This window comes from Sapajus apella, unplaced genomic scaffold (assembly GCF_009761245.1).
Source record: "Sapajus apella isolate SASKATOON/1434 unplaced genomic scaffold, GSC_monkey_1.0 scaffold2, whole genome shotgun sequence".
NCBI classification, from domain to species: Eukaryota; Metazoa; Chordata; class Mammalia; order Primates; family Cebidae; genus Sapajus; species Sapajus apella.
This window is the reverse complement of record NW_022436942.1, coordinates 25,378,028-25,399,227: the sequence shown is the minus strand read 5'-3', so window position 1 is coordinate 25,399,227 and position 21,200 is coordinate 25,378,028. Positions and strand designations below refer to the sequence as shown.

Sequence of the window (21,200 nt, the reverse complement as noted above, 5' to 3'; positions counted from 1 at the left end):
GGCGGAGGTTGCGGTGAGCCAAGATCGCGCCATTGCACACCAGCCTGGGTAACAAAGAGCGAAACCCTGTCTCAAAAAAAAAAAAAAAGAGTCTCTCTTTCAAGTAAAAGCGTAAATTGATGTTAATTCAGTCTCAATTTTAAGATCAGGATTATAACCTAAGTTGCAGAGTTGGCTGCTCTTTTTATCTGAAGTTTCAAGAGGCCCTGAAGTAGAAATGAGAAAATTTTAAAGTGTCATTTTAGAAAAATTCCTGCCATTTTAAGGGCCAAACAATTATAAATGAAGATAGGCAATGTCTGGATTTTTTAAAAAGTTTTATTGAAATGTAGTAAGTTCTGAAATAAGGCAGAGAGGTCATATATTTAATGCTCAAAGGGGAAAGTGAAGCACAAAGTCACACAAAGGCTGCAGGATTTGCAGGTGTTGAACCTTTGGGGCTAGAAAGAAATAAGGAGTGAGCTGGATGTGGTGGCTCATGCCTATAATCCCAGCACTTTGGGAGGCCAAGGCTGGCAGATTGCTTGAGCTCACAAGTTCAAGGCTGGCCTGGGCAACATGGTGAAACCCCGTCTCTACAAAAAATACAAAAACTAGCTGGGCATGGTGGTGTGTGCCTGCTGTCCCAGCTACCTGGTAGGCTGAAGTGGGCGGATGGCTTGAGCCCAGGAGGCAGAAGTTGCAGTGAGCTGAGATCACACTGCTCCACTCCCGTCTGGGCAACAGAGCAAGACCCTGTCTTAACAACAAAAATAAGCCTGGGCACAGTGGCTCACACCTATAATCCCAGCACTTTGGGAGGCTGAGTCAGGCAGATCACTTGAGGTCAGGAGTGTGAGACCAGCTGGCCAACATGGTAAAACCCCATCTCTACTACAAATACAAAAATTAGCTGGTGTGGTGGGGTGTGCCTGTAATCCCAGCTATTTAGGAGGCTGAAGGAGGAGAATCATTTAAACCCTGGAGGTGGAGGTTACAGTGAACTGAGATCATGTCACTGCACTCCCGCCTGGGTAACAGGGCAAGACTCTGTCTCAAAAAAAAACCAAGAAACAACAACAAAATTAAGGAAACAAATTTGTGGTTAGGAAGGTGGGTGAGAAAAACAATCTAAGCAGTTTGTCATATGTGGACTAATCTTCCAAATCTCAGTCTAGTACTAATCTCATGCTACTTGGTATAGATTTTTTTTTTTCTGTTGCCCAGGCTGGAGTACAATAGCACAGTCTTGGCTCACTGCGATCTCCACCTCCAGGGTTCAAATGATTCTCCTGCCTCAGCCTCCTGAGTAGCTGGGATTACAGGCACCCTGCCCCATGCCCAGCTAAGTTTTATATTTTTAGTAGAGATGGTGTTTCACCATGTTAGCCAGGCTGGTCTCAAACTCCTGACCTCGTGATCCGCCCACCTCGACCTCCCAAAGTGCTGAATATTTTAAAGTAAAATGTTTGGCATTCCCTAGGAGTTTCAACAATACAAATATTAGCCACTCTTAGAAACAGACTTTGGACCTAGAAATGATGTTTGGCGTGTTGATGGGAATAGTGAGAAGAAACTAAACTGAGGACTATACAAATATTAGAAAGAAGATTAATATCTTTACTATCTTATGTCAGGCCTTACAAGTTAAATGTTAGGAGTTTCTTCTTTTTCTGCCTAAAACTTGAATGCCAGAATGAGCTGAGTTACAATGCAACCCGGAAAACTGATCACTGGTTAAAGTATGGTCTCTGGATCTTGTTACTGGGTATTAAAGCTCTTTGGCAAATGCCTTCGTATTTGTTTAATGACTAGAAAACAATTCAAGAAAAGTGACAACAAAGACAATAATTACAAAACGGGCTGATAACCTGGGGTAATTATGATTGCCAAATACAGAAATTTGTTTTTAAGAAATGATGTGTTAATATCAATAGATACCAAGGATATAATCTGGTCCATTAAGGTCAAAGTGAAATTTAACTTACATAGTAAAATATCACTTTACAAGAAAGTCAATTTGACCAGTTCATTGTGAAAAAGAGCATTATTCTCTTTCCTTTCTCACTTGTGATCCAGACAAAACAAATATCTGATTTATCTAAACAAAGTTTTTTTTTTTAAAAAAATACAAAAGCTCTATCAGTTTCATATAACCTTAAAACTCTACCCAAACTGAGATGCTCAGGTTTACATAAATATATATACATATATATTTTTTAAATCCCAGAGTCCAAGACACAAGCCCACAGCAGTGTGTGGCCACCAGAGGCCGATCATTTAACTCTGGGAGTGTGTGACTGTTGTGAGGTGTGTGGGTCTCTGACCTACATTTATAGCTGTCAGTTTTGAACACCCTTCCCATGAGGAAATCTTGGCCTTTTGTTCAAAATGTCTGAACAAAACTCACCTCTGAACTAACAGAGATGTTAACAGGACACCTGGCACAAAGGGGCTTAGAGAAACTTGTTCTCATATAGTCTCTCAGGCTGTCAGTCATCTAGGCACAAGTGAGTCAGCATCCATGGTGTTCAGAAGATAGAGTTCAGGCTGAGCTGTCAATCCCAGATGGTACTAAGGAAAAAAAAGATGGAAGAGGATTAGACTGATTTTCATGTATTTATTGAAATCAGCATTTAAGTACCTGTAATTAGCACATCAATTTAGGCCTTTTTTCCATATTGCTATATTGATTTTTATTTCAGAAAGGACATGGCTTGCACATACATACATGAATGGTTTCTGATATGCAGAAGCTGATATGTAGGAGCTGAAATAGTTAAGGACTGAGATGGTGTCAAATGTCCTCAGCAAAATTAGTACTCTGATGATTCTTGTGACACACTCTACCTCAGGATGGGTGCTTCAAATCAGTATAAGAGCAAACATGCAGAATGCTTTTGTATTTTACTACTGTGTGGGTTAGAAATCAAATTTCCAACCATCTCAATAATTCTGGCCCTATTATCCTTTGGCACTGGAGCAGAGAAAAGCCTTTCATTTACAAAACAAAAACATGAAATAGCAGTTACTAAGAGACAGAAAGATGATCTATGGGTCCCAAATGTTTGTCATGCTGAATCAGCATCACCGAAGCTGCTTTTAAAACACAACTCCAGGCTGGGTGCGGCAGCTCACGCCTGTAATCCCAGCACTTTGGGGGGCCAAGTTGAGTAGATCACAAAGTCAGGAGATAGAAACCATCTTGGCCAACATGGTGAAGCCCTGTCTCTACTTAAAATACAAAAATATTAGCTGAGTGTGGCAGCTCGCGCCTGTAATCCCAGCTACTCGGGAGGCTGAGGCAGGAGAATCACTTGAACCCAGGAGGTGGAGATTGCAGTGAGCCAAGATTGTGTCACTGCACTCCAGCCTGGCAAAAGAGAGAGACTCCGTTTCAAAAAACAAACAAAAATGAAACACAATGCCAGCTGGGCATGGTGGCTCATGCCTGTAATCCCAGCACTGTGGGAGGCCAAGGCGGGTGGATCACCTGAGGTCAGAAGTTCAAGACCAGTCTGGCCAACATGGCGAAACCCCACCTCTACTAAAAATACAAAAATTATTGGGGCATGGTGGCACATGCCTGTAATCCCAGCTACTCTGGAGGCTGAGGCAGGAGAATCACTTGAACTCAGGAGGCAGAGGTTACAGTGAGAGATTGTGCCACTGCACTCCAGCCTGGGCGATAGAGGGAGACTCCATCTCAAAAAAAAGAACTGAGTCTAGATGGTTTGTGTTGGGACCTGTGAAGTTTTTTTTTTTTTTTTTGTAGAGAGTTGGTCTCACTATGTCACCCACGCTGGAGTGCTAATGACAAAATCTTGGCTCACTGCATGGAACCTCTGCCTCTTGGGCTTCAGCCATCCTCCCATCTCAGCCTCCCAAGCAGCTGGGACTACAGGTGTGTGCCACCACACACTAAGCTAATTTTTTTGTAGACAGGGTTTTGCCATGTTTCCCAGCCTGGCTGTGAAGTTATTTTTACTTTTTCTCTCCCTCAAATACACCTTGGGACAACTTTGTGTCTCATTTTAGCCCTACTATTATTACTTAGAGCTTTTATTATTTATTATCCCATGGCACCAACAGCCTGTAAGCTAATGCAGAATGCAGACTATAAATTTATTGGCAGCAACTATCCTGTTTTAGTATAATGGAAAGGCACTGCAGTTGAGTTCAAGCCCTTAACTCTACCACTTGCTATGGCCTTCAGCATGTCACATACTTTCGGATCCTTATTCTACTTACTTGTAAAATGTGAAGAAATGCTGCATTTGAAAATGCCAAGTACAGCCAGGCACAGTGGCTCACACCTATAATCCCAGCACTTTGGGAGGCTTAGGTGGGCAGATCACGAGGTCAGGAGTTCGAGACCAGCCTGGCCAACATGGTGACACTCCATCTCTAAAAATATAAAACTTAGCTGGGCGCAGTGGTGTGTGCCTGTAGTCCCACCTACTCGTGAGGCTGAGGTAGGAGACTCACTTGAACCCAGGAAGTGGAGGCTGCAGTGAGCCGAGACCACACCACTGCACTCCAGCCTGGGCAACAGAGTGAAACTCTGTCTCAAAAAAAAAAAAAATCCACCAGATGTGGTGGTGGGCACCTGTAATCCTAACTACTCAGGAGGCTGAGGCAGAATTACTTGAACCTGGGAGGTGGAGATGGCAGTGAACTGAGATGGCATCACTGCAATCCAGCCTGGGCGACAAAGCTAGATTTCAAAAAAAAAAAAAAAAAAAAAAGGAAATGCCAAGTACACCAATTTACTATCTCATGTTAATCTTCAACAGATATATTTAAAACATTACAAACTGCCTTGTATAACCGCACAGGGTTGTTGTGATGACTGTGTGAAGATTAGACCAAATGGTGCCCAAGATAAAATTATTCCCAACTAGTGGGCTAAGAAAATACTGTATGACACTGGCTTTAGGGCATGGAAACAGCTCTTCAGACTTAATTCAGGCTTAAGTAAATAACCGCAATTAAATATACTGACAATTCATTGACGCCTTTTCCCAAGTGAACAGCTGTGGTAGACTTCTTCAATATGTAGTAAACAAGGGTTGCAGTATAAGTCCTGTGAGGCCCACAGAGTGTCACTTAGATGGCTTAGTTGATAGACCTCCTTCAATGGAGATGTTCGTTGTTGTTCTGAGACATTGAGAAATGAGACTAAATGGCATGGGAATGGGCCAAAATACTTCCAGGGGCAGAGAGCTAATGCAAAGGAGTGAATTTATTAACTAGTAATTCTTGGCTACTGCTAGGAGGGCCCTGTCCGCTCTCTACACTTGCCAAAAGCATTCAATCTTATGTTTAAAACTTCTGCACAGGGGCCAAAATCTGCCAGTTAGCAACTTCTGGCTAAGGCATATTCTAGCACTAATCAGAGTATGAAACAAATGCTTCAATGTGTTATGTTCCTTGTGTTGCTAAACAACACAATGTGAAGGGTATACTATATATTATACAGGATAGTTTGGGAATGAAAACATGGATTCTGGAGTTAAGCTATGCGAGTTCAAATGCCAATTGCGCATTTCTTTAATAATGTAAATGTGGGCAAGCTACTTTTGGCCTTCTACTTGACTTATCTACATAGAGGCTGATCCTTTTGTTACAAAGATTAAATGAGATAATACAAGTGTTCAGGCCAGGACTAGAACACAGTAATGAGTTAGCCAGTTTTACATTCATAAGCTAAGGGGCTGAGAGCAGCTGACATGTTTAGATTCATTGGTCCTACCAATGAAGGAACAGAAGTTATTCAGAGGGCAGAGCTAAAAGAAATGTTTCTAAACAGGATCCTCATATTGTTTTACATCCTATTTTATTTCTGAAATTAAATCTAAAGTAAGGAAAGAGCACTAAATGAGGAAGGACAACGTGGAGAACAAAATTTTCCCTAGATGACTTCCACTGTGTTACTTACAGGGAAGGCTTGCAACAGAGAAAGGAAAAATGAAGTTCTGGTGACACTCCTGGGACAAATCAAGTGCTGACTCAGGTTCTCCTGTCATGTGTCTGGTAATAGGGCTAGTAGTTCACTGTGCCTGAGCTTGTTTTTAAATGGTGCCAGTATTTCCATTTACATCAGGTCTGCCAAAATGCTCATTGGTCTTTAAGCTAAATGAGTTTGGTTTCTCTTCACATATTTTCACTGGCAGCATATACAGAATGTAAAAGTGAAATAGTGAAGTAAACTACACATAGAAAATATTCAGCTTAGGGAAAAGCAGAATAAAATTTTCTTCCCCAAGTTTAAACATGGTAATGATGTGACCCTTTAGGTATGGTAAAACTATCTGACTAAGTGAGAAAATGGAAATCAATGTCCTGGTAACTGCAATTAATCCAAGCCTTCTGAGGACTAAATCCATTTATTGCTCTATCCTTTCTAAGAAGAAAATCCTAACAGTGTGGGATTAGTGTGTCATTCCCGGTGGTAGCTACTGTTGCAGTATTTTTGTATCAAAGTTGTTGAAACCCTATTAATATTTCAAGGTTAAAAAAATACCCAGGAAACCAAATTGGAAAAAGAAAAAAAATTTTAATTAGAAACTGAGTTTACATATGGTTAAATGGTTACTAAAAGCTCAGTTGTAACCACTCCTAATACCACTAGCAGGACCTCAAGGGAGCCAAGAGCTCTTCCCTTTTCCCCTGTTAATTTCCAGTATAACGTAGCCGCACAATTATTTCATGTCACATTTAAGGAGAACAAGGACCAATTTATATAAAGTGCAACTGTATATCCTTAAACATTTGACATAAACACACTGCCAAAACTCACTGCATATGCTGGCATTGGAGGACTTAAATTTCTAAATATTGTTTATTGCACCCAGAGTGCTGGTTAAAATGCACTTTCTGAGGATCAAATGCAATATGATATGAGAGTATTTTTAACACTGTGAAGTACACACATATTATAAAATGCCATTTAATTGGGAAGGATTTTCCCAATATTGCAAGTCATAAATATAACGTTTAAAAGAATACTAGCAGCTTTTACCTAGGCTCCTAAATGCTTGTGAATCTGAGACTGACTGGACCCCCCAGACTCAGGGCAAAGGTAAATGTTACCATATCATCTTTATAAATAATCTTTTTTGTCAAGTTGGCCTTTCCTACGGTAGCCAGGTGAGAGCTTAAGATGTCAGTCCTCAATATCTTCACAGAATGCCTTTATGAGCAGTTTGGGGAAAGATGATGGTAAGGGGAAGAGGCAGATATGAGGAGGAATGGTTAGGGGAAGTGTCATTCATGATTCTGTGCTTGAGGGACTAAGAAAAATTTATGGTCAGTGAAACACAGTAGTGTACCCTTAAATGCCTTATAAAAAACCATCCATCTGGTATGTGCTTTTGACTGTGTGCAGTAGTAATGCTTTTGGGGACTCAGATGAGCAGAAAACACCAATCAACAAGGACTCTGAAAGGAAAGCTCCAAAAATGAGAAGTCCTTCAATGCCATTCCCATTACTGTTCTCACCAAGTCAATGGCTATAAAACACTTTTGATTATTTATCTCCATCAAAGTAATTTGATTTGAGATAATTACACAATCTCAGGCTCCGCATGTAAAAATGTCAGAAGTGGCTGAAGAAAGAGCAGCAGCTTCATGCTGAAGACACCCATTTCCTCTGACTCCAGAACTCCATCATCTGGTCTCAAGATTTTCCCCTCTGAGGAAATAGCTGTAGAGGTAGCCCAGTTCAACCTTGCTGAGACAGTGAACTTTGCAACCATACTGACACCTACTGACTTGCTGAGAACGCTGAGGAAGTGTGCTTTGCAATGGTTAAGTCCACAGCTCCTGAGATTGCCTTGCAAGTCATCTTGGGCATGAAGTAGAGTGGTGCATCAGAAAAACATGACGATTCTGGCAAGAGGTGGCTTTTAGGAACAAAACAGATGGCTCTCCTTCCTCCTTAAAGTCTTTTCTCCCCACCCTCAACATTTCATGAGAACATCAGTTCATAAATATTACCATCTTTTAATATTACCACCCTCCTGGAGAAGGAAAATGAAGGTTTTACAACTACATGTACTCAAGAATAAATATCATCAGGAAAGCTCTGTACTAACAGGCAGGTTATTAAGACTCCCAAGAAATCCTCATAAGCTTTTCAATCTCTGAAGAAAATCCTGAGAAGATCATTAGTAAGCACCACCTACAGATGAGTTTTGCTAGTTGCCAGTTTTTCACCTCCTTTGTTTTCTCACTCCTCTTAAATTGCATTGAGAAATTAGAGTGGAAATAAGTTCAAAGAATCCTAAGCCTTACAGAGCTAGGTGTCTCTTAATTTTATATTTCATATAGATGAAGCTATTCTAGTCAAGGATTTTGCATAATTAAAATAATTGAAAAGATATGTATAAGGAAAAATTCTCAGCCTTTAAAAATCCATTACATCTTGATAAATAAAACCTGCATACTCATTCTGTAGTTTGTATAATAAAAAAATGTATTGTGTTTTCCAAATTTTGTTAACATCTAGCCTGGTTAAGAATCATGCATATTCTTGTCTCTCAGAAGGATAAACTGAGCTGGCCCTTGGGCAACTACTTCAGAGTTTAGTGTTGGAATGAGAGCAGCAAATGTCAGTGTTTCAAAGATCCCGCCCTAATCCAGTTCCCAGGTTAGGAGGTCAGGAAGAAAAAACTAATTCCATTTTTCAAACATATATGAAGCAAAGTCTTTTCCCACCAACAGTTGAGTCGTAAATGCAGTCTGTGCAACAGCACATACTTTTGGCTATGTTCACACAGTAAACCATAGAAACACACTGGCTCTGATGGCTACCTGCAGAAGACTGACTTATCCAGTGTTATTTAGTGTAGCCACCGGTGGCTTCTTCTGTCAGCAGGCTTTTAGAGATGCTTACCGTATGCCCGCAGTCCAGGAAGGACATGCCCAGTGCAATCAAACACTGCCAACCCTGAAAGACAAAATATGGTCATCATTCACCAGGCTCTTTGAAGAGCCAGGACTGCTCACACAGCACTTCTCAAATGCAAATCTGCTCCCTTCCTTGAACATCCAGCTGTGCCCATCTTCTACCACCAAGGGTTGTACAAGTCATTCTCTCAACCCCACTCCCTCTTCAAAAAATCATCTGCCTCCCTCAACAAAATTTGTCCATACATTTTCAATACTGAATTTCTCTGTTCTTACTGCTTTGTGTCTGTGGTTTTTCTTTTCTTTTTTTTTTTTCTTAATAATCTTTGTTGGTTTTTTTTTTTTAACTTTTTAGCACAAGGTCTCCCTGATCTCTCAGGCTGGAGTATACTGGTGCAACCATAGCTCACTGAAGCCTCGAATTCCTGGGCTCAAGCAATCTTCCCTCCTCAGCCTCCTGAATTGCCAAGATTATAGGCCACACCACCATGCCCAGCTAATTTAATTTTTTTTGTAGAGACCGGGTCTTGCTATATTGTCCAGGCTGGTCTTGCACTCCTAACCTCAAGTAACCCTCCTGGCTCAGTCTCCAAAAGCACTGAGATTACAAGCATGAGCCACCTCATCCAGCCTGTAGTTTGTTTCTTTTATCCAACTGGGAATTCCCTGAAGGGCACCTTTCCTCAGTCCTCCCCGTGATGAGAATGACTAACAAACTAATACAATTGGTGTAGTCTCCTAAGCTGCTCTATGAAGTTCCTGTTAAACAGCAGTAACCCACTCTAGAATCAGCCCTCACCTCTAAAAATGGGTCTTCAGGCCAGGTGCAGTGGCTCACTCCTTGTAATCCCAGCACTATGGGAGGCTGAGGTGGGTGAATCATCTGAGGTCAGGAGTTTGAGACCAGCCTGGCCAACATGGTGAAACCCTATCTCTACTAAAAATACAAAAATTAGCTGGGCATGGTAGCACGTGCATGCAGTCCCAGCTACTCAGGAGGCTGAGGTAGGAGAATTGCTTGAACCCAGGAGGCAGAGGTTGCAATAAGCTAAGATCGTGCCACCGCACTCCAGCCTGGGAAACAGAGCAAAACTGTCTCAAAAATAATAATAATAAAAATGGGTCTTCAACAAGCTCACTAGCCTTAGGCTGAATGAGGATAAATTGGCAACTTCATATCCAATTTGCATTATGAAAGGATTCCCCTAATCTACAGTGAATTTTTAAAAACAACTCCTGTCAAGGACATACTCAGTTACTTGGTTTTCCTTGAAGTTAAGTTCCTCAATCATACAGTCTTTGTGTGCCCAAAGTTTATTGGGAAGAAAAAATGAGATACATCAATCTAGGGAATAATTTTTCAACATCTACTAAAGTGATTTTCTCAGTAAAGTATCTAATGTGTGGCATGGTGGCATGGGGAAGTGTACTAGATATCAACAGCAGGTTTCCAGCCTCCATCTTCAGCCATTCTCTGCAGCAAAAATGGCATAAATTCTGCTATTCATTATCCCCAACCCCTGTTTTTTTTTTTCAGAGAAACCTGTATAAACAGGGAAATGGATCTGATGTTATTTTGGTTGTTTTCATTAATATAAGCAATGTTAAAGAAGATTTGGAAAATAGAGAATAATATATCTATAATCCTACCTTCCTAAAACAATTATATTGTTAAAACGGTGAGAGAAGGTATGCAAGGATTTTTATGTTGTTTTTCTGTTAAAACAGTGCCTAAAACAATTATATTACAATTTTTATATAATTTATCCTAGACTTTAAATTTTTTATAATTGGAATATAAATTGTACATACTTTTTTCATGTAGCTATGGTTTTATAACCATTTTTTAAAAATGACTTTAGAATGAGAGTCAAGGGGAAACTATCACTGTTTACTTATTTCCTTGGACAGCCAGTAGGTGATGGAGCTGAGTGGGCTGTATGCCTATATGTGTCCCACCCAAATCTCTATATCATACTGTGTGCCCTATTCTCCAACTCTGTCTTGAACCGTTCTCCACTATTTGTACTGCTACCCTTCTTTTAATTCCTCAAACATACTATACTCTCTTGTTAGGAATTGTTAAGAATGGAAACTACAGAAGTGACAGAAAAATGACAAATCGAAGTAACCAAAGTGAATTTTATGGTTAGAAATATTATTTTATAAACAGCTGATTTGACAATTCCATATAAATTGTCTCGATAACCTGGAGGCAGATTGTCATGTGCTCTTTTGGGTCTGTTCACTTCTTTTTTTTTTTTTTTTTTTTTTTTGTAGAGATGGGGTCTTACTATGTTGCCCAGATTGGTCTCTAATTCCTGGACTCAAGCAATCCTCCCACCTTAGCTTCCCAAAGTACTGGGATTACAGGCATGAGCCACTGTGCCAGGACTGGTTCTGTTCATTTCTGAATGCCAGTGAACCCCACCTCTACCATCCCCGGTACCTATCCCCTGCTTTTCCAGATGGGACTTACCAAGTAGAACACAAAGCCCAGATAAGCCATGCTGACCACACCAGCCACCACATATAACACCACATGCCCTAGTTCCTGAACATAAACCAATACAAAGTACATATTGATGGAACAGATGATAAGGACCAAGATTCCTCCTGCAATCCGCCAGCCTCTGTAAAAGAAATCAGCACAGTCACTGGTGGAATAACCCAAGGTGGCCACAGACAGAAATGCAAACTGTATCCTGTGAGATAAACAGGACAAGAATTAAAGGCAGTTCAAAATGAACAGAAAAATTGTTCTTAATTGGAAAAAATGATTCTTCATAAGTCTAAGTTAAATCAGCCAAAATTAGATACTGATAGAGAGAAAGTGGGGGAAGACACCATTAAATAATCCCTAATATTTAAGTCCCTAGAGATCCAACAAGGCCTAGAAATGCAACAAGTCACTTCAGATACCTCATATCCTTTAAAGGTATATATAAAAGGTACTAACTTATGCCTTTCTTGTTAAGATCATTTAACAAAGAACTAAGGTGCCTCAAACTTCAGTGGCTGAAGCTGAAGAGTTATGCCATAAAAACTGAGCTTTTCCCCCGCTCCAAATGAAAGATGTGCTTTCTCTTTCTTTACTATATTCACAGTTTCCATTCTCTAAGCCAAAGAAGAAGCGGCTAGCAATCACCTCTCAAAGCATATTGTTTCCCTCTGTCTCATGTCTGACTGGCCTACTACATGAAGACACCCTTTCCCCATATCAGCTTCCCCTTGGGAACTAAGAGGAGTACACTCACAGTCCATTGGCAAAGTCACTCATTACTGGCCGCAAGCTTGTAAATGTGAGGATGGGTATGAGAGCAAAGGGGAGCTGGAAAAGAAAGAAGATCAGATGGGATTACTCTGGGTCCTTGTATCACCCCAGAGAACAGCACAATGAATGAAAGGGAAACATAAATGCTGCCTCGACTTCTACTTAAGAAATCATGATTCCTCTCACCCCAACACACTCAGGCATTCTACTGAATTCTGTAGAGCTGTCATTAACCTAGCATGCAAACCTTTCTATGGGACTTGTCTCCTTAACGTCCACAGGACCTGGTACAGTGTCCTATATGTTCATTTAATGTTTACTTGCATTAATGAACTATAATTCTGTGTTCTCTATATAAGTAAAGCTCATAGTTCCCATTCAACAGGTTTAAAAACCAAATCATTTGTAAAATCCTTTTAGATGCCAAGGATTTCATATACATTTACTGCAGACCACAATCATGCCTCTGTCTTCCTCTCAATATCCCCCCAGCACCCAGCCAGGCTTCATACCCAAGGGCAGTACATAATGCTGCCTGAATAACTAGGATATGAGTTTCCCCAGCTTCCTCCTCACCTGTAAGCTCTGTAGAACATTCAGGAAGTCATTCATCCCTGTTAGACTCTCTACATCTTGGAAGACAGAAACAAGCAGAGTGGGGATAATGGCAATAGAGCGAGTCAGAACCACTCGGGCAAAGCGTGACCACTTTAGGTTCAGGAATCCCTGGAAGAAAACATAGGAACAGGAAACAGAAAAAAATCTAGGGAGGTTCAGGACAGAACTCAAAAGAATGAGATTAAGAAGTGACAAAAGGGGCCAGGTGCAGTGGCTCACGCCTGTAATCCCAGCACTTTGAGAGGCCGAGGCGGGCACATCACCTGAGGTCAGCAGTTCGAGACCAGCCTAGCCAACATGGTGAAACCCTATCTCAACTAAAAATACAAAAATTAGCCAGGCGTGGTAGCGGGAGCCTGTAATCATAGCTACTCAGGAGGCTGAGGCAGGAGAATCACTTGAACCCAGGAGATGAAAGTTGCAGAGCCAAGATCGCACCATTGCACCTTAGCGTGGGCAACAACAGCGAGACTCCATCTCAAAAAAAAAAAACAAAAACGAGGTAACAAAAGGGTTGTGTCATCTCCCTTTATTCTATACTAGCACATACCTCCATGACAAACTGGCCAGAATAGGTTCCTGTCATGGTGGAGCTCTGTCCTGCAGCCAGGATCCCCACTGCCCAAATGTAGAGTGCAGCAGGCCCAAAGTAACATCCCAGCACAACACCCTGTGAGAGGCAAAAAATAAGGATATGATTGTATCAATAATCTGCTCAGACAACATTCAAAATAGCAGTTCCTTGTAGCATTTCTCCCTTCTTCTTTGCTATGCACCACCCATGTCAAGTGCTGTGCTGGGCACTGTCCCAGAAGCTAGGCTCAAGTCCTGACCTCATTCTAGAAGCTTTCAATCTAAACTTTACTGAATGCTCCTTCATTTCTCTGCCTAGCCCTTTCTCTTCTCCAAGCTCCTAAACCTCCATCTTAAATATTTTTTTTTTAAAAAAAAGGCCGGGCATGGTGGCTCATGCCTCTAATTCCAGCACTTTGGGAGGCCAAGGCGGGCAGATCACGAGGTTAGGAGTTCGAGACCAGCCTGACCAATATAGTGAAACCCCATCTCTACTAAAAATGCAAAAATTAGCCTGGTGTGGTGGCACATGCCTGTAGTCCCACCTACTCGGGAGGCTGAGGCAGGAGAATCGCTTGAACTCGGGAGGCGGAGATGGAGTTGAGATCACGCCACTGCACTCTAGCCTGGGAGACAGGGCAAGACTCCATCTCAAAAAAAAAAAAAAAAAAAAGACATCTATACCAAATTCCCCAAATTATATTCCTTTATACACTATTCTGGAAAATGGCAACAGAAGTACAGGGAAATATCAAAGAAGTTTGAGAAATGATACACATTATACATTCTACTTTTGGAGGATCACAGTGTAACCTGCATAAAAGGACTGAGAGACTCCAGTAAAAACACTTTACTAAGAACACTTTCTTGGGCTAGGTGTGGTGGTTCACACCTGTAATCCCAGCACTTTGGGAGGCCAAGGCAGAAGAATCACTTGAGCCCACGAGTTCAAGACCAGCCTGGACAACATGGCAAAAACCCTGACTCTACAAAACAAAAATACAAGGCCAGGCACGGTGGCTCACATGCTTTGGTAGGTGGAGGCGGGTGGATCACCTGAGGTTGGCAGTTTGAGACCAGCCTGACCAACACGGAGAAATCCCATCTCTGCTAAAAATACAAAATTAGCTGGGCGTGGTGGCACATGCCTATAATCCCAGCTACTTGGGAGGACGAGGGAGGAGAATTGCTTGAACCCAGGAGGTGGAGGTTGTGGTGAGCCAAGATCATGCCACTGTATTCCAACCTGGGCAACAAGAGCAAAACTCTGTCTCAGATAAAAAGAAGAAAATATAAAAAATTAGCTGGGTGTGGTGGTGCTTGCCTGTAGTCCCATGACCCAGAAGGCTGAGATAGGAAAATCACTGGAGCCAGGCAGGTAGAGGCTGCAGTGAGCCATGATCAAGCCACTACACCCCAGCCTGGGCAACAGAGCAAGATTCCGTCTCCAAAGGAAAAAAAAAACAAAGTGCTAGTGTGTATACTGAATCTTTTTTTTTTTTTTTAAGACAGAGTCTCACTCTGTCACCCAGGCTGGAGTGCAGTGGTCCGATCTCGGCTCACTGCAACCTCTGCCTCCCTAGTTCAAGCAATTCTCCTGCCTCAGCCTCCTAAGTAGCTGAGATTACAGGTGCCCACCACCATACCCAGCTAATTTTTGTATATATATATATTTTTTAGTAGAGATGAGGTTTCACCATGTTGGCCAGGCTGGTCTTGAACTCCTAAGCTCCAGTGATCCTCCCGCCTTGGCTTCCAAAGTGCTGGGATTACAGGCGTGAGCCACCATTCCCGGCCTGTATAATGCATCTTTTCAACTGATCCTCTATTCCTTCTCATTTAATCCAAAATGCTTGTCTGGTGTCTGGAGCTCTGAAATAAATGACACTCAGAGGAGGTATGCTCAGATCTGACGTGAACTCACAAAAAAGACCAGATACTATGCTAAAAATATTGATTCAGGAACAAAGATCATAAATCTGAATATGCTTACCCCTTTGTAGATGTCCACAGCCAGTGTCGAGTTATCGTTAGGAAAGAGGCCAGCATGAGGACTGCTGCTATTTGTACATACTTCAACCTAGAACCCAAAGCAGTTCAAGAGCAACTTTTGTTTCAGAAGCAAGGATCAAATAAGAGCTCTCCTAGGCCAGGCGCAGTGGCTCACGCCTGTAATCCCAGCACTTTGGGAGGCCGAGGCGGGTGGATCACGAGGTCAAGAGATCGAGACCATCCTGGTCAACATGGTGAAACCCCGTCTCTACTAAAAATACAAAACATTAGCTGGGCATGGTGACGCGTGCCTGTAATCCCAGCTACTCGGGAGGCTGAGGCAGGAGAATTGCCTGAACCCAGGAGGCGGAGGCTGCGGTGAGCCGAGATCGCACCATTGCACTCCAGCCTGCGTAACGAGAGTGAAACTCCGTCTCAAAAAAACAAAAGAAAAAAAAAAAAAAGAGCTCTCCTACATATCATACAGTGATCTATGAGAGTTAGGCTGGAGGGAAAACAATAGATATATGCCATGATGTGGGCAGAGACTGGCAGCAATGTCATCTAGGATCTTCCTCTATAATCCTTCTACACCCACAGGTCATCACAGGTCATCAAAAATCTTTACTGAGTTACAGTGTGCATGGTAATAATGTACAAACACTGGGGTACTTTAAATGATGACAGGAGGAAAGGCTCTGAAGAAGGCTTCAGACACGAGAGAACACCCAGCATAGAATTCTTAGTCAAAGCAGACAGGAGTCAGAGGTTCCACAGCTGGGAAACAAACAGTGATCAATACTACATAGGCAGGCCAGGCATGGTGGCTTATGCCTGTAATGCCTGTACTTTGGGAGGCTGAGGAGGGAGGATCACTTGAGGTCAGGAGTTTGAGACCAGCCTGGCCAACATGGTGAAACCCCATCTCTACTAAAAATACAAAAAATTAGCTGGGCGTGGTGGTAGACACCCGTAATCCCAACTATTCAGGAGGCTGAAGCAGGAGAATCACTTGAACCCAGGAGGCAGAGGTTGCAGTGAGCCGAGATCATACCACTGTGCTCCAGCCTGGAAAACAGTGCAAGACTCCATCTCAAAAAAAAAACAAAAAACTACATAGGTAATCAGAAATTAAGATGATACAGAATTCAAAATGACAAGACAAAGTCTGTCCTCATCATAGTTCCTGTTTCATGTTTGTGGACTACTCCCAATCAAAATCTGAGAAAGATGGTCCAGGCTTGGTCAGCTCTATACTGTAGACTCTGACTGGTGCACAGTGATTTTGGGGGGCAGAGATGAGACTACAGATTATTTATCCTGAACATTAACACTAGAATAGGGTATTTTCCTTCCCCATCCCATTGCAGTCTTCACTTTACCCTCATTCACTACCACCCATAACCCTGGCTTACTCACCACCTGCTCGTTGGTTTTCCCAAAAAATGCTTCAGCAAAGACTGAGACAACAAAGACGTTGATGATGAAGGAAACAAAGAGAGCAATGCAGGATTCAATGAAAAAGTACTTATTGGCTTCTTGGATTTCCTGCTTATTGCTCCGGTTTATCTGTCTAGACTAAAAAGATAACAACAACAGTCATTTTATTGACCAGTTAGAACAAGTTTCCTTACGACATTTAAGGAGTTGAGTCAGCTGAGAGATTTAGAGGACAAACAGCTGACTAGACGAAATGTGAGCGATCCAACATTTGCCTACATCCTAGCTCACTGAGCAATTAAGAAATTCATATGGGGGAAAAAAAGAACTTCATGCCCTTTTGTGGAAGTGCACATTCCTCAAATAGGAAACAAACTAAATGACTACTGAGCTCTCAGATACCGTGGCTAGAAGGAGCACTGACCTACAAAAACAACCCGATTTCAGTCCGAAGGTGTGTATTTCCCTAATATAAAGCTTTCTGAAATCTCCCAGCAAACTATTACATAATACTGACTGGTAAAAGCCTGTTTGGGCTCCTAACTCCTGACCTCCATAAGGCCACTCAGGCTTTTGAAATTTAAACACAAGGGACTTGATGCACTTCGAACCTTTCATGAAGAACTTTAGTCCTGGCTGGGCACAATAGCTCACACCTGTAATCCCAGCACTTTGGGAGGCCAAGGCGCATGGATCACTTGAGCTCAGGAGTTTGAGACCAGCCTGGCCAACATGGTGAAACCACAGCTCTACTAAAAATAGAAAAATCAGCCAGGTGTGGTAGCACACACCTATAATCTCAGGTACTCGGGAGGCTGAGGCATGAGAATCGCTTGAACCCAGGCGGCAGAGGTTTGCAGTGAGCCAAGATCACGCTACTACACCCCAGCTTGGGTGACAGAGCGAGACTCCATCTCAATTTTAAAAAAAAAGAAATTTAGTCCCACCTTCTCTATGCAGTTAGTAATATCTGGCCAATTTGGTGGTAAAAACAGTGTCTAAGCATATGGAGTTTATTAATGTCCAGCCTTGGAAAGTTCCTTGCTCCTCATGGTCCTAACAACTGTAAACTAACTTTGCGTCCCTTGCAATTGAAGGAAAAGATCCCATGAACTGTCTAGGAGGTGAAGGAGATAAGGGCCTTGCTCACCTTGACTAAGGCAGAATGCAGGTACATGTTGTGTGGCATGATGACAGCTCCCACGATGCCCACAGCCTGTTCAATCTGTGGAGTGCGACAGCCTGAACAGGATGGTACGAACATGCCCTTGAGTACCTGGCTCTGGCTGGGTTTCACTGTAACATACTACATAGCAACATAACGATGATTAGCCTTTATGGGAACATGAAACAGCGGAGTAATGTAGTACTAGGGAACACTTAGCATCCTTTACCCCTTACAATCCCTTCTTCTTTGTTTATTTTTATAGTTTTGAGATACAATCTTGCTCTGTCACCCAGGCTGGATGGCAGTGGCGTGATCACAGCTCACTGAAACCTTGATCTCCCAAGCTCAAGCAATCCTCTCACCTCAGCCAGCCAAAGTGCTAGGACAGGCCACCACACCTGGCCACAACCTTTTCTTCTGCAACTACCTAGGGTAACGAGGAATACAGAATCATCACAGGACCAAGCAACATAAGGGGCTTACTGCCAGGGGCCAGAGAACTCAGGACTGAGTATCCAGATAGTTTACATCGTATTTTAGATATATGAAACAGATGTGTATAATACGTACTTGATATTCTAAAGAAAGGGCTGGGGGTGGCGGCTCACGCCTATAATCCCAGCACTTTGGGAGACCAAGGCAGACAGATTGCTTGGGCCCAGGAGTTCAAGTGCAGCCTGGGCAACATGATGAAACCCTCTCTCTAAAAAAAATACAAAAATTAGCTCAGTGTGGTGGTGTGTACTTATATCCCAGCTATTAGGGATGTTGAGGTGGAAGGATTGCTTGAGCCCAGGAGGTGGAGGTTGCAGTGAACTGAGATCATGCCACCCCAGCCTAGGCGTGATCCCCAAAAAAAAAAAAAAAAAAAAAAAAAGGCCAGGTATGGTGGCTCATGCCTATAATCCTAGCACTGTGGGAAGCCAAGGCAAGTGGATCACCTGAAGTCAGGAGTTCAAGATCAGCCCTACAAACATGGTGAAACCCCATCTCTAGGAAAAATACAAAACTTAGCCAGGCATGGCGGAGGGCACCTGTAATCCCAGTTACTTGGGAGTCTGAGGAAGGAGAATCGCTTGAACCCAGGGGACAGAGGTTACAATGAGCCGAGATCACACCAGTACACTCCAGCCTGGGCAAAAGAGGGAGACTCTGTCTCAAAAAAAAAAAGCTGCTAAAGGACTTGTGGTTATTAGCTTCACAGTAATTTCCGTGAGACAGGCTCAAAAACGTAGAATAAGGGCATGTAATCCCAGCACTTTGGGAGGACGAGACGGGCAGATTGCTTGAGGTCAGCAGTTCAAGGCCAGCCTGGCCAACATAGTGAAACCCCATCTCAACTAAAAATAGAAAAAGTTAGCCAGGCATGGTGGTGCATGCCTATAATCACAAATACTTGGGAGGCTGAGGCACAAAAACCACTTGAACCCAGGAGGCAGAGGTTGCAGTGAGCCAAGATCACACCACTGCACCCTAGCCTGGAAGACAGAAATGCTGTCTCAGAAAAAAATTAAAATCTAAAAATAAAAAAAAAAAAAGAATATAGAATCAACTTTTTATCCATACTCAACATGCTTCTGTTCATCCATGTTCATTTAAAAATCACTTGATGTTTGCCACTAGTACATACGTACTGAGAGACTCATTCTTAAATACTCTTCATACATACTTTTCCCTGGTTCAGTATTTCTCTTGGAAGTCTTAGGCCAAGAGGCATAATCGACCCATAGATTAGATATATTTTTTAAAGTTCAGTCAGACCAGTAAGCAGAAATCAGTTTATAAGAACTGTACAGGCCGGGCGCGGTGGCTCAAGCCTGTAATCCCAGCACTTTGGGAGGCCGAGGCGGGTGGATCACGAGGTCAAGAGATCGAGACCATCCTGGTCAATATGGTGAAACCCCGTCTCTACTAAAAATACAAAAAATTAGCTGGGCATGGTGGTGCGTGCCTGTAGTCCCAGCTACTCAGGAGGCTGAGGCAGGAGAATTGCTTGAACCCAGGAGGCGGAGGTTGCAGTGAGCCGAGATGGCGCCATTGCACTCCAGCCTGGGTAACGAGAGCGAAACTCCATCTCCAAAAAAAAAAAAAAAGAACTGTACAAAGAAAGGTGCTAGTATTGCAAATAAGGTTAGTCACTCTGAGGAGTTTCTGGGTTGGGGCACAAACCAGGAAATATCCAGCATATCTCACATAATTCATTAACTGTTTTAATATTGGGAAAGTTCAAGCTGCAATTAATATAAACCAGGATAAGCAAAAGCAGAACTCCTCTAAGTTAACTGCCAAGAAGAACCCTGCAACCCCCTTCTTAATTAACCCTCTCCATGGCTGTTCTGTTGTCAGATGGTCAACTTGGGATCAAGGAATCTAGTCTGGAATGCCCTAAAATATCTACTCATTTTAAACCTGGGAGTCCCTGCGGGCCTTTCTACACACTTATCTTTGCTATGGATAATCCTTCAAAATTGGCCCAGGGATAAATCGGCTTTTTGTTGATACACACAATATAACTGAACCATACTAGCATTATTACTGTCTTCTCTAATAAAAAGCTAAACATGTGCGCGCGCGTGCGCACGCGCGCGCACACACACACACACACACACACACACATACACACACAGAAACTTGTTTTAAAAAACTAATGAATACTCTGTACCACTTGCCTCATATCCAAATGTGAGTGCCATAATAGTGATGAGAAAGCCAAAAAATGCTTCTAGCTTCCGCAAGCCTAAAGGAAAAAAGACAGCAGTGAGCTCAGAGAAGGCAGACTTCCCCATCTGCCACATGATAGAGGGCAGCTCCTTTGCCTGACCGTACCGTTCCCTCTCTCCTTACCGTATTTGTCCAAGAAGAGAAATACAAAAGTATCTGCAATAGTGATGAGGACGCCACCCCACAGAGGAATCCTAAGTCAGAGACAAGAAATGGAGGTCAGAGAGATGGAAAGTAAGGAAACATTGAAAAACACTATCTTCCCAACAGCTCCTCAGATAAAGAGCACTTGGAGAAGCTAGGACTTCAGGGAGAGACAGTGGCAGAAAACCAGGCCTTGGGTAATGTTGGGTAACAGCAGCAACTTAATTACATTCATTTAAACTTTGAGAGTCTACTATGTCATACTTAGGATACAAAGCTGAAAAGTATGGGTCTTACCATCACAGAATTAGATGGATAGACAGAATTTGATAGGATTAAATGGATAGTATCTAGGGGCCAGGCACAGTAACTCACACC

The 21,200-nt window shown here is 42.4% G+C and overlaps 1 protein-coding gene across 14 annotated transcripts in view; it reads right to left on the bottom strand.

The window, feature by feature from the left end:
- Nucleotides 1-298: 298 nt before the first annotated feature.
- Nucleotides 299-21,200, bottom strand: part of SLC11A2 (solute carrier family 11 member 2) — a 56,908-nt gene continuing 36,006 nt past the window's right edge. For 6 of the 14 annotated variants that reach the window (XR_004270795.1, XR_004270798.1, XR_004270806.1 and 3 more), the window contains 12 exons: nt 20,802-20,872; nt 20,627-20,694; nt 17,940-18,095; nt 16,769-16,927; nt 15,351-15,437; nt 13,335-13,454; nt 12,743-12,892; nt 12,150-12,223; nt 11,372-11,525; nt 8,879-8,932; nt 2,390-2,553; nt 301-575 (listed from right to left, as the gene is read on the bottom strand). Coding sequence is in view for 3 of the 14 variants with exons in the window: in XM_032284954.1 (XP_032140845.1) it covers nt 2,476-2,553; nt 8,879-8,932; nt 11,372-11,525; nt 12,150-12,223; nt 12,743-12,892; nt 13,335-13,454; nt 15,351-15,437; nt 16,769-16,927; nt 17,940-18,095; nt 20,627-20,694; nt 20,802-20,872 (1,171 nt within the window). In the remaining 11 variants the exon portion in view is untranslated. Of the gene's footprint in view, nt 576-1,743; nt 2,554-6,518; nt 8,933-11,371; nt 11,526-12,149; nt 12,224-12,742; nt 12,893-13,334; nt 13,455-15,350; nt 15,438-16,768; nt 16,928-17,939; nt 18,096-20,626; nt 20,695-20,801; nt 20,873-21,200 lie in introns of those variants that run through there. The other 8 variants (XR_004270786.1, XR_004270791.1, XR_004270792.1 and 5 more) reach the window with 8 other exon arrangements.